The sequence below is a fragment of the Polypterus senegalus genome, chromosome 1 (genome assembly GCF_016835505.1).
Source record: "Polypterus senegalus isolate Bchr_013 chromosome 1, ASM1683550v1, whole genome shotgun sequence".
NCBI classification, from domain to species: domain Eukaryota; kingdom Metazoa; phylum Chordata; class Cladistia; order Polypteriformes; family Polypteridae; genus Polypterus; species Polypterus senegalus.
Window position 1 is genome coordinate 222,940,643 of NC_053154.1, and position 14,318 is coordinate 222,954,960.

The window sequence follows — 14,318 nt, forward strand, 5'->3', positions numbered from 1 at the left end:
TCAGTGGTAATTGTAGCCCCCCCGGCAATAATCGCAGATCCCAACAGGCCTACACCAAACTGCAACTCCCATGAAGCCCTGCAGGAGTCTTCTATCTAACGTTCTGGTGGGAGGTAATGCTCTGGCCACACTTGCTTCCCTGGTGCTCCCAATGTGGAGGCATCCCGGCTGGGCAAGGGTCCCAGCTGTCTGCCACAATATAAACACACAAATTAATTGAAACATTTTGTCAAACTAATAATGAGGTAGTTGCACTAAGTTTCAAAATTCATTAGTTGAGCTTGACCATACAAAGTATCAAGCATAATGGCAAATTGAAGCCTAGGGTGAAGCAGAATCAGTTTGTATTTATAAGTGTAGCTTGTAGTTCCCTGTTTTTTTGAGCCAGCACTAACCACTGCAACAAAGTGTTTCCCTGAGAAAACATAATGAAAGAAAATAATAATAATATGCATATAATGTGTTAAATACACGTAAGCACCGAACAATAAAAAATGTAATGGTCTATAGTATACTATGGATAGGTATATTTATGTGTAATATATGTTCTTCATGAAGTTCAGTCAATTAAGCTAGTGCTTTTATGCTTTCAGTCTAGCCTAGTTATTTTTTGCTCCTCTTTTTTATTCATATTTATACTTATTGAAATGACATCCTGTTAATGTTTGGCTATTCTCTTGTGCCTGATGTTTCTGTGATCGATTCAAGACCCTTGAAACCCTGAATTGAATTACTGTAAGTAGGTTTGAACATGAATGGATGGCTATAGGTATTACAAGTATTCCTCTAAAAATATTTTTATATATATTCTTCGTTCATTGCTTCAGAAGCTTCACATGAAAGTCTTCTAGTTATTGCAATCCACTATACTATTTATTTATTGTAAGGGAATTATTTTATATTTATTTTATCTTCTTGTTAAATAAAACAAATAAGGTGAACATGTGGATCTCTATAAATTGAGAGTAATCAGTGCAAATCATAACTACTAAGCCTTTCTGCCTTTTGTCAATGTTAGACTTATCACCTACATACAGAAAAAGTATAACATTTGTTCTCAGAACACTAAGAATGAATAAGTACAGTATAAAAAGTAAAATACATAAAATAGAAGAGATGCAAATTATAACACAACGAAACTTCATTTTGCATAATGAGAAAGCTGGATAATTCTATTCTAGCCACATATTCAGAGATATGTTTCAGATGAGGAAATAAATCTTTTAAGAAAATCAAAAGCCTTCATTCGTCTCCATTTGCCCTTTTCATGAGGTCCTTTGATTTTTTGACATTTTTGTTCCACAGTTTTATTACATGTAGTTGAATCAGAAACCTTCACAACCTTTAAGAAGAATCTGGATGAGATACTGGGACAGTTTGTCAAATTTCTTATGTTCTTATTACATTTCTCACCTTTTGATATATGGAAATAGTAGATCAGGCAGATAAGTCTCAAGATAAAACAAATACTTGATGTGGTAACCTTGCACACAAATTACAACAGTCTCAAAGGCATACAATTATAAAATATGCTATTGTAATGGAGTAATTTGTGACAAAGCTATTGTTGGAGCACAGTATTTTTGAGCACAAAGAGAAAGAAGGCCCATGTGAAATGGAAAGATTTCCAGGATAGGGAAATCCATAGTAACTGTCGTTATTGAAAGAGTATCACTAGAGGATGTGCTTTTTAATGGTGTATCTCAGTATTCAAACTGGTTGTTGCAGGAATTGCTTGAGTAAATTTTAATCAAGAAGTCAGTAGCTCTCCATTATGAACTGGGTCCTCAGAGAAAAGCTGGGAGGAAAGGACCCTTTGTTTGGGAAAGCATGGACTCAAGATTCAGTACCACAAGGTAATGGTACAAATATAAGCACGCTGCCTACAGCTTTGAAGATATGGATAGTCTCAGAAGAGATAAGCCTAGTTTTCATCTTTCACATAGGTGGTAGCAGAGATGCCAAAAATAAACATAAAAATAAATGAATTAATAACTGAATTCCTTTCTATCATTCTTTTACAGCAGCAAAAAAAGCTCCAGATACATGTTACCAAGTTATCAATATAGGAGGGACCAATTTTGGAAACTGTGGACCTGGGAATGTTAAATGTGCACCTCAGTAAGTATTTCCTACATAACGTTTTAATTTATACATTTCTTAAATATTTTTTCTGCGCTTCATTTCCTCTTGCTTGCCTGTGAGGATATTTGGCCTAGTGGAGTTCTTAAATAGCATATTCTTGTTAATATCTTTTGGATAGCTTAGTTTCAGAGATGGGGACAGCATGATGGTATAGTGTGAATCACTTAACCTCAAATCCCAAAAGATCTGGGCTCAAATCCTAGATTGCTTACTTGGTTTGTTGAGTGTGTCTGCTTTCTTTTCTTTTCCTTCACTGATTTTCCGCCACAAGTAAAAGATATGCATTGTGGAAATTTTAATATTTAATTTTTTGATTGGATAAATAAAGGTATTATATTTTAGGTGGCTCAGTGACTAGTGCTTCTGCCTCATATCTCCAGGATGATGGCTTTGAATCCTTGCCCAGTCACAGTGTGTTTATAGTTTTCATGTTCTTCCTGTGCCCTGTGTAGTTTTTTAAGTCTAAACTTATCTGGTAATCTACCATTAAATAATTGTTTTCACCTCTCTAAAAGATGTTTATCTAACATAGAGTTTTGGTGAACAGTTTCTCCAAAGAGGGCACAGTGGATTAAATCCAATATAATGTACTCTTTCTCAACAGTAAGAAGTCATAATCTGAAATGAGAGGCTAAGTGTCTGTTATTAGCATAGCATTCCTACGGATGTCAGAGAGTGCACTTTATATGGGAGTGCTCACAAGCAGCAGCTTATATCCTGTACACCATACACCAAAATTTAGATAAATTACCCAAATTGTGTGAATGGGGTTAGAATTTCTAATATGACAAATGTCACAGCAATGACTACACTATACTAGCCTGTAAAGACTGCTTAATCTCCTTTTTTCATTATTATCTTACAATTTATCTTGATTGTAGTAAGGGGAAAATAATGAACAAAACAGTAGTATGCTCCTTTATGAACAACAAAAAGTGTTAAGTCCACATTTTTTTAATTTAAAACTAATGCATTGATGAAAGAGTACAATCTCTATTATGCCTATCTTAGCAGACCTAAACCAGGTTTGCCTTGCATTCAAAATTCACAGTAGAGACTAAAGAATTTTTTGTAATCAAAAAGGGTAGTTATTTTGTTTACAGAAAGACAATATGGCACAGTGTCTATGACACTAGACCTAAAGCAACAAGGTTAACCAGTTCAATTCTCACCTCTGACTCACTTTGTGTCCTTGAAAAAATAATTTAACCTCTCAGTAGTCCAATTGTGAATAATAATATATGTTAAAATTATTTAACATAATCTGATATTGTAAATTCCATCCGTCATCCAACCCGCTATATCCTAATTGTCTTGCACTATGTCAGTATGCATTTTATGTTGTATGTTGCAGCTGGATCAAGTCAGTTTCCCCTAAGAGATCTGTCAACCAATCAACCAACCATTATCCAACCCGCTATATCCTAACTACAGGGTCATGGGGGTCTGCAGGAGCCAATCCCAGGCAACACAGGGTGCAAGGCAGGAAACAAACCCTGGGCAGGGCGCCAGCCCACCACAGGGCGCACGCACACACACACACACACACACACACACCTAGCACACACTAGGGAAAAAGTAGGACCTAAACTGCATGTCTTTGGACTGTGGGAGGAAACCGGAACACCCGGAGGAAACCCACGCAGATACGGGGATAACATGCAAACTCCACGCAGGGAGGACCTGGGAAGCAAACCCAGGTCTCCTAACTGAGAGGCAGCAGCACCACCCACTGCACCACCGTGCCACCCGATATTGTAAATTGCTTCGGATAATGGCAAACAAATAATCATAATATTCTCAAACCAGTTTATCTAATCCAGGGTTATGGGAGCATCAAAGCAAGAAACAGCCCTAGGTTCGGTGCCAGTCCATTGTAGGGGCCTACTCATGCACACACATACATAAGAATTGGCAATTAACATTACCTGCATGTTTTTAGAGATGAAGGAGTACCCAGAGGAAAGTCAATGCAGACATGAAGAAAACATACAAACTATACAATGGCAACAGCTAAACTTAGGATTCAAACCCAGATTGTTGGATTAAAAGATAATAGTGCTAACCCCGTGCCAAGTTCCACAGAAGCCAAATACATGGACACAATTTCTGAAAGACTAAACTGTACCATACGTTATTTCCTAAAAAAATCCTCAACAATGAAAATCACTGGTGATTATCAGATTTTGGGGTAATAACTAATAACCACTGTGACCACCAGGGATCATCACAGAACCCTCCCCCATCTACCCAGATACAATTACAGTGACTCAGTCCTGGGCTCAAATCAATATTCTTTTATTACACAAAATATGTTCTTACAGATTTTTCCAGAGAATATAAGTATAATACTGTCCTTCTTTCTTCCTTCACTCTGCTCCACTCAGACAAGTGTTATCATATTCCACCTGACTCCAACTACCTTGGGTGAGACAGGGTGGCTTCTTTAATGTTGGATCCGTGGGTACTTACACTACTAGAGCACTGCACCCGAGAAGCATGCCTGGGTCAAGTGGAACTGCCATAGAATATAGGAATTCTTTCCCTGCATTGCCCGCGGGTAGGTTACGAGAAACACAACAGTGCTGCCTTCCCAAAGTACAAGTCCCTCACAGTCATTTGGATGTCCAAACTGGAGCCAGATCAGAGGAGCACTGGCACCTGTCGTACTGATGGAATGACTGTGTCTGGCACACAGTTGTCCTCATTCCATCCCCTACACTTTCTGTCTGGGAAAGGAAGCAGGACCCATCAAGGGTAGATACCACCCTACATCCCAGTCAGGATTCCAGTTCTTCCATTACAGCTATCACACAACAAAACATTATCAATAATAATTTTTTGATCTTCAAATAATTTTGCTTTACTCAAAATACACAATGCATTAAGTTATCCAAAAAGCACAGAATATTCTGAATCTGCAACTAAATTCCATTTTGTATGCATGCAAATTTCCGTTCAACAGCAGGGCATAGATGGTCGATAATTTCAAAGGTCTAAGTCATCCACGCAACTACCCATTTCAGTTATTACCCTAGGAGAACCCTCAGAACAAGCACTACTTTTGATGTCAACAGTTTATTTTCAACAGCTTTTACTCTGGTCCATCCAATGATATAATGCACTTCCGTCCTCCTACTAGCTACAACCCTGCCACCTTAAATGTTATGGACTGATAGATATTGCAGACTAAGCTAACTTATACACTCTGTGCAATTTAATTCCTTATGTATTATGCAAGTGTACTACTGTATATGCCCTTTTGGTGTGTTGCATATGATATTGTGGCTGACAGGTATTTCATGACATAATGTCTGTATTAGTGATTTGTTGTAATAGAAGTACTGCATCAGTCCAAACACCTAAATATTTTTTTGCATGGCAGTATTTTCAAGCTTAATTTCAAGTTCTGTACAGATTTTCTTTTAGACTTTGCACTGATGGATAATAAATGTTTCACTGATATAAAAGTGCTAAACCTGTATTATTTTTTAACAACTAGGCTATTCTCATGTAACATATACTATGAAATAATCATCAAAGCATGTCTATCATTATTTTGCAGGGATGTTTTTTGTGGAAAAATTCAGTGTATCAATGTTGATGCCAACAATCCTCCACCTGGAGCCTTCATTACTACATTTAACCAAGGTGGTGTGAAGTGTGTCAATGCCTTTTTTGACCTTGGTTCAGATATTCCAGATCCTGGGTATGTGCATACTGGAACTGGCTGTGGAACTGGGAAGGTAAGGAGCTTCGGTCAATAAATAGTGCAGTGTGCATTTGTTGATCTGTGGATTAAGTTTAGAATAACAAATAACAGTATGGGGTGGATATGGTTTGGATAGAATAGCTGAAGTCAGACTTTGGAAAGGTCGCATTTAGTGCTGTAATGAATCTCAGGTAGGGCAGGTATGTCCTATAGATTATCTGCTAACAGTACATGCTATGGGATGGAGCTAGAGTTAACACATTTTTTCTTTAAATTTTACTCACTACTCTTTTAAGCTTGAAATAAGGATGACCTTGTTATAACTTTCGGGAATGCTCATAGTGTATTTTATCTACACAAACAGTATATTGACTTGATCTGTTGCATAGATTAGACAGGTCGCTGATTGTCAGAAAACTTCTCCTAAAACAAACAACGTATTGAGATGTAATAGAAAATATGAATGAGTTGTTTCATCATCCTCCACCCAAAACATGACCTCTGGCAGTTGAAACTCCTTAACATAACTGGAGATAACGCTGAAATTATTTTGATTAATTGAAATCAAGATATATACATTTATTTTTATTTCCACATATTGTATGTTCCTACTGTCTTTTAGAATGCTTTACACTCTGAATGATTGTACAGATTACAAAATTACTGTGCAAGTGAACACAAATGCCATTATAATTCCATTGTTCAATAGCTCCTTCTTGTTACCCATCTTTTGAATGTTGCTTTCCACATTTGCATTCAAACTTTGTTAGGACAGTATCTTAAAACTTCTTTGATTCACACTACTTTTACACTAGAACACATTACTTTTTCTTACCACACGGGATAGTGGCATCTTTGACTGATGCTATTGAGTGTTCAGTTTCTCCTTTCAAACCACAGTTGTTGTATGATTATATACAATCTTATGGTATCATTCCAGAGGATACGAATGGCGTCTGAATATCTTATTGTTGGATTTTCAATTCTATCAGTGAACAGTTCATAACTGACCTGAATTTTAATTTTGTCCTTTAACACTAGTCGCATTACTGCTTATTGTGTGCCCTAGGAAGCAGTTAGAGTGTTTGCAAGGAAAAATTCCATTACTTTCACTAGACATTTTTCTCGGACTAGAATAATATAATGCTTAACCTTCTCAAACCTGTTTAATCCAATTCAGTGTTGTAGCAAGGTTGAATCCTATCCTGGCAGCACTGGGGACAAAAGCAGGAATTAAGTCCATAAAGGGTGCCAACCTATAATTAAGCTCACTAACATGATGCCAGTTTTTCACTGTCAGTTAACCCAAACCTGCATGTCTTTAGGATTTTTTAAGGAATGGCCATACCCATAGAAATAATCATAAAGGGCAAAGGAGAACATACAAACTTTACACAGATAGTAACTGGGCATGAAATTCAACATTAGGATGCTGGATCCATGAGACAGCAAACACTCACCACTGAATCACCATGCCACCCATGTAGAATTAATAATATTGCACAAATTAAATCTCAATAGACATTGCTTGAGAAAGTGCATCAATCCAGAAATTACAAAGAGGTTAGGCGAAATATTTACTGAATGTTGCAATAATTTAGATGCATAAGAATACTTTTTATGCATTTTTGTATTCTGTTCATTTTCTGGTTATTTATGCCATTATTTACTAGTAAGCACGTAACTGATTAACACCAAAATACCTATTAAAAATTGTTCCATTCAGCTATCAATGTTACTTGCCCTGGTATCTACTATGTCTGTCATTACATATGCAATTATGAGATTAAACTCAGAATTAGAAAGGGAAACGACTGAGTAAAGCATCTAATGATATTTCTTATAAATGCAAATCTAACAATGACATGCTTTTCTGAATGGAAATTAATAGAATAAATAAAATGTTCAGCTAATTAAATGGTGAGATCAATTAATGGTTAATGGACTACTGGTTACAACAAAAAACTGCCACTGAAACAGTTGATGTACAGTAAAAGAAGAGTTGATCTCTCTGCACTTAGAGGAGCAGAATTTTACAAGTATTGCACACTAAGACACTGCTATTCATCCAGTGAAACCTCTAACAATAGACTCTGTAAATATGTAGAAATAAATTATTTGCAGCAGTTCTTGCTTTAAAAAACAAATTGGTTATTATAATTAAAGACAATGAATTTGGAGATGTACAGTATGTATTTTACATAAATTTTCCAGTTCAATAAATAATTTTCTGGGCAAAATGAAACTTACATATCTAACTGCAGATAAAAAGTTTTGTTGGCCAAATCTATTGCCAAACTTATGAAAAATTAATTAATTGCTGTTTCAAGGACTACCTCCAGTGCTTCATTTAAACATTTCCAACAAATATTTACAACACCTGTTTTTGATATTTTAGTTCTCCATAGCTAACTTGTACACAGAGCTAGAACAGTACCGGCACCTTTTCTTAGTGTACTTTTTCATGAATCTTTATGGGAGGACCCCTGCTGTTTGATCAAATGTTGATATATCCTGGCATTCTAAGCTTCACAGGGATTCTCCCCCTCCCCGCTCTTTGATTGATTTTTGCAATGATCAGTTTCACCACACCAGCGAGTACCCCCCCACTGTTTGATGTAGTGTTGATGTATCCTCGTTTTCAAATTCCTCAGCATTTTTCATCAAATGTCAATGTTTTGCCATAAAAATGACTGCTAACCCCTCAAAATAAAGATCACAGTAAATATGGCTAAACAAAATATAAACCTTCAGTTTAGCACAGGACTTCAAGCCATTATCACCCAACTTAAAACTCCTTGCTAAATGTTTTGACCCAAAGATTATAAAGTGTAATTCATAAGTTGATCCACCCAGACCAAACTACCTTTATCTGATCACATCTTGAACTGATAATGCCCCATGCTTTCTTCATATCATTGATGTGGCACCCACTCTCTTCATTCAACTGTCTGAAGTAGTTTTGCATGTAGGAAGATGCATTCTGACAGAAGGATAAGGCAGAAAGAGAAATTCTCAAAAATGTCAGGAGAGAACCTTAGTAATTCAGCTGGGTTGCAGTGTAGGCAATCCCATCTGCTTTTTTAACTTCAAACTTCCCAGCTACAGAAAATTTGGAAAAAAAGGAACCAGGAGACTGACACTGTCAAAAGACACATGCAAATGTCAAAACCAGGAGGGCAAAACTACAGACAAAACCAGAAAAAATTCCTAAATCAAAATTAAAAGTCAAAGCCAAAGAGTCAATTACCAAGAAATATAGAAAAAATGAAAATCTCACCAAAAAAAAAAGTCTTAATGAATTACTTACAATTGCAGATGACTCAGAAAATTCCTAGTACTGACCTTTTATCCCATTGCAATGATGATGTCAAAAGACTTGCATATCTACATCATTTCCTTAGTGATATTATGACAACTTTAAGCAAAATAGCAGTGCCTGAGAAAAACAACATGGCACCAAAAATGAGGTGAAAATAGTTTGACTAATTTAAATAAATTTAAAATAAGAAAGCCCTCGTCACTTCTGCCTTATGTAAAGTAATTTTATCCAAAACTTCAAAATGACATTAGAGGAGGTTGTCCAAATTATTCTTTCCTTTATGTGTTATAGTTCTAAATATTTTACACTGTTAATGTAAACAAAATGATGCACTTTGTTTAGCTTTATGTATGTGACATTACATTATTTGCTTTTTGTATGTAATGCTTTTACAGGCCTTCTAAATGTTGTGGACTTATTCTCAACATCTGAAAAAACTACTGGGTTCAAAATCAGTTTGGCAAAGCCTGGTCTACTCTACTTACCTTAGAGTCAAATCTCACTTCTCTTCAGTTACACTGATCAAACAATGTTTTACTTACAACGTGGACTTTTGCAGATTTCTAAACAAACTAGCCTACTGATTTATTTGTCTATTTTTCCAACCTTCCGATTGGTCTGGGAACCATAAACTACTCTTAAAATTCATGAGGAAACTGTCAATTTGTTGGTCAGTCCATATCCCCATTTTCACCCTTGGTCATGAGTGAATGAAAAAATGAGATCCTGGGCACACACAGCTGAAGTGAGGCTCCTGTTCAGTGTTGTTGAGCCCACTATTTGTGATATGATGCAGAGCACAGCAATATGAGAGAAGAACATTGGAACAGAACCATTGCTTCTGTTCCAATGTTGGGATATTTTAGGCATGAAGTTAGGATGCCCCCTGGTAAACTTCCACAGAAGTTGTACAAGGCATTGCCCACAAGGAAAAGATCAAGAAGCAAAACCAGAATACACTGGAGAAATTATATCTGTTTATTGTCCTGGGAGCATCTGGTTATTGCTTAGAAATATCCAGAGGAAGCTTATGTAGATAGAGAAGGCCTGATCAGCCCAGCTCAGTGTGTTGACGCTAAAAACGCTCACCAGGAAAAGCAGAAACAAAATGATGATTACAATAATAAATGACTCTAATATGCTTGTAACTTTTAAATTTACAAATTATTAGAATTTAACCCCGATATTAAATTTCAGTATAGATGCACAGCTGACATGAAGTATGAAAAGGATAATAATGTGTGCAAAATGATGACAGCGTGCTTTTCATTTCCCTAGGCCTGTGTAAACTATAAATGTACCAACGCCTCTGCTCTTGGATTCAACTGTGACATAAAGAACACTTGTAGTGGGAATGGAGTAAGTAAATTTAGATTTATTTTCAAGATAGTACTTTACATAATATGTGCTGTAATCACTATGAATATATATGTACTGTATATATATATATATATATATATATATATATATATATATATATATATATATATATATATATATATATATATATATAAAATGCAGTATATGATTTTGTTACAGTTCCATTGTAGTGTACACACAACCACACATACACACACTCATTTTTAGGCCAATTTAGAAACACCCATTAACTTAACACACATCTTTGTGATCTGAGAGAGAAACACACTGCACAGAAATAAACTTGCATGAAAGCAAGAAGAATGTGCAAACTTACATGTGGTGATAAGGCTAGGAACTGAACATCTGTCGAAAAAGCTATGAGGCAGCAGCATTAACACTAGAATTGCCAAAGCCTACGGAAAAACTCTTAAATCCGTCCCACCTTAAATCCCTTCGCACCTCCCTGTCAGCGTCTTTTGTCTTGTTAATGTGCTGATCAAGACAAGCAGCAAGCAGCCTACTATTCCATCCCCCACCACCGCAGAACGGGCACAAAGTTCTTCCAGTTCCTGCCTTAATTGATTACCTGGGAGTGAAGTTTTAGAATGGAAATAATAGATCATTATTTGGAATACATGCATTTCATGTGTGTTCTGTTTCTACAATAATCTGTGTAAACACATCATTAAAACAGAAACGTTTTTCATATTTTAGTAATAAATAACAAACTGTAGACATAAACTATATAATGTGTAAAACCTGAAGTCCAAAAATCAAATAAACACTTTCACAGAAGGTTCAACAATGGTGCAACAGCTTCCGTGGTGTAGTAGCAAGAATTGCTGACTTGTAATCAAGAGTCCCCCAGTTCGATCCTCAGTGTGTCGTATATTTACCGTTTTGAGTAGTGAGCTGCTCTTATTGTTAATATTATACAATAAAAACATACATTTGATTTGCGTTTGTAACAGCTGGTGTAAATTGATAGTACTTGTAAAAGTACAATATTATTTGAAACGACCCTAAATAACAGCGGCAGCATAAATTCACACCCAATCTGATGCTGTTCGTTTTCAAATAATATTGCATTAGTGCGATGATGTCTTTTGATTGGTACTATTCAGGTCATAAAATGACTTCTTCAAGATGTCACATATATATTTGTCTCCTTCTTTTTTTCCCCCGGTGCTGTGTTGACAGCATGCACCAGAAGGCGTGACCTTATTCAGTGCGAGCAGGAGCATGTAGGTGGCCGGTTGCTTGTGCTATAACAAGCTTGACCTGGTGGCGATCAACACGCATGTACTGTGCAAGGCATGTACGGGATCCACTAAGAAAAGAAGAGTGTTCATGGCTCACCTTGCAGAGGAACTTTCTTTCCTCTGCATGTCCTGGAGTACAAAAGAAACACCACCATGCACCAAAATGTGGAGAATGCGAAAGATCTGGAAAAAAAAACACGTGGTCACTGATTTCAACCGCAAGATGTTATGCGAATGAATATGAATAATGTTACATCAGTGCCACAATGTTTTCCGAAATGTAATGGTTATAAAATGAATAATTCCAAATATCATATATACCTATGTCTCTGTATATACCATCATATCATATATACCTATGTCTCTGTTTTTATGTCAGTGTGGCTTTGACATCACGGGCCTTAAGGCGCATACTAATTCAGTGTAAGCAGGAACATTCAATAAAACTGAATAAAAAAAGGCAGATTCCCCAGCATTTTTGTCAGCTTTTATCCATCCAGATTAGAGAAATTCCAGCTCTATTGTCTCAAAATACCACCACCCCCATAAAGTTAATCCCAGTTTCAAATAAAAACTAACAGAGTCAGATCCCTGGGGGGGTAGGGGGATGTAGTATGTATCGTAATCATGACTGAGAGAATAAAACTGAAAAAAAAACTAACTTTTACAAGTACTGTATTATCAATTTACACCGGCTGTTACAAACGCAAATCAAATGTATGTTTTTATTGTATAATAATAACAATAAGGGCACTTCACTACTCAAAACAGTAAATATACGAGACAGTGAGGATCGAACCTGGGGCCACTACACCACGGAAGCTGCTGCACCATTGTTAAACCTTTTGTGAAAGTGTTTATTTGATCTTTGGACTTCAGGCTTTACACATTATATAGTTTATGTCAATATTGTGTCATTTATTACTAAAATATGAAAAACATTTGTGTTTTAATCATGTGTTTACACAGATTATTGTAAAAACGAAGCACACATGAATTGCATTTCCATTCTAAAACTCCAGCACTTCACTCCCAGATAATCAATCAATGCATGAACTGGAAGAACGTTGTGCCCATTCTGTGGCAGTGGGGGAATGGAATAGTAGGCTGCTTGCTGCTTGTCTTGATCGGCACATTAACAAAACAAAAAATACTGACGGAGAGGTGCGAAGGGATTTAAGGTGGGATGGATTTATGAGTTTTTTCGTAGGCTTTGGTAATTCTAGTGTTTGTACCACCATACATTTTAGCTTTTCTATTTTTGGGGCAATTTAAATTAAACTGAGAATTTTATTGTAAATAAATTGTATAGCAACATCTGGCCCTGTCATTTAAGACCGCAAATTATGTTTAGGCAGCAACAATGGCATTTCTTGGCTTTAAAGGTTGAAAATATCAGAATATGAAAAAAGTTAATTATTTTTCACCCTGTACATACCACATAACCAATGTAACAATATTCAGTACTATAAAATTTAGGCAAAGCTTATGTATTTTTATTGTAATGGGGAGAGGACTGGTAGAAAGAAAACTGAGGCCTTTTAAATTTTTTTTTTAGGTGTGTAATAACTTAGGCAACTGTTACTGCAATTATGGCTGGGCTCCACCACACTGTAACACATGGGGTTATGGTGGAAGTATTGACAGTGGTCCTACCCATATTGGTAAGCTTGTCCAAAAAACGTTTGTAGTCATAAACAAGTTATAAGAACTGAAAGTTGAGCTGGGAATGACTAGCTGCACTGATTACAAGTACACATGTTGTATATAATATTTCTCTGGTTCTGCTTTACACATTTTCCTCCACATGTTTTGGAATGTGTTGACTTCCTCTAAGACAGGTTGAAATCTAAGTAATCAACATAGACTTCAGCGTTAATGTATGCAGTCCACCATCTATTGGAATGTATTTTGTATTGCATGTAGTAATAAAATGCATTACATTTGTCATTCCAGCAGATGGCACATCATAAACATTTGTAGTAATAAAATGCATTACTAAAAATTGATGTGCCATCTGTTAGGATGAGAAATGCAATATATACATCTTTGTTGTGTGGAAGAATATATGTTCAATTTGTATATATCTATTCAGGGTTTGTATTGTGCTCTGTTAACTTTAAATCCTATCACTAGGAAAATATATGTAGTTGTTTACCAATAAGTATGTGGGTTTCATGTATATTAAATAGTTTTATACTAATTATTTTCTTTAAGCTGTAACCAAATCTTCATCTTTATAAGTATTTTGGAGTTACAAGGGTCAGGCAGAAAATTAATGATTTCTGTAAGCAATAAAACTGACAATTGTTTGCTAACTAAGACATGACCTAACTCTTGTTGGCATGAAGCAAGTACGTTGACATTAATTGATGGAATGGCAAGAGTGGAAGGAAGATTTCCAAGCTATAAAAAACTGGAGACTGCTTTAACTGACATTCAGAACCTAAAGTTCTGGATCAGCATTAATATTATTGAAGACCTCCTTTTGTTAAATTAAAATATTGTCTTATTT

General features: G+C 36.0%; 1 protein-coding gene and 1 long non-coding RNA gene across 2 annotated transcripts in view; one reads left to right on the plus strand and one right to left on the minus strand.

Moving 5' to 3' along the window:
- The window catches only part of zgc:174164 (uncharacterized protein LOC570656 homolog), an 80,094-nt gene that overhangs the window by 58,315 nt on the left and 7,461 nt on the right, over positions 1 to 14,318 (plus strand). Inside the window, exons 15-18 of the mRNA XM_039769401.1 lie at positions 2,025 to 2,121; positions 5,711 to 5,891; positions 10,458 to 10,538; positions 13,362 to 13,467. Of these exons, the coding sequence (XP_039625335.1) occupies positions 2,025 to 2,121; positions 5,711 to 5,891; positions 10,458 to 10,538; positions 13,362 to 13,467 (465 nt within the window). The remainder of the gene's footprint in view (positions 1 to 2,024; positions 2,122 to 5,710; positions 5,892 to 10,457; positions 10,539 to 13,361; positions 13,468 to 14,318) is intronic.
- LOC120539405 overlaps positions 1 to 14,318 on the minus strand; it is a 29,827-nt gene that overhangs the window by 6,239 nt on the left and 9,270 nt on the right. The window lies entirely within an intron of this gene.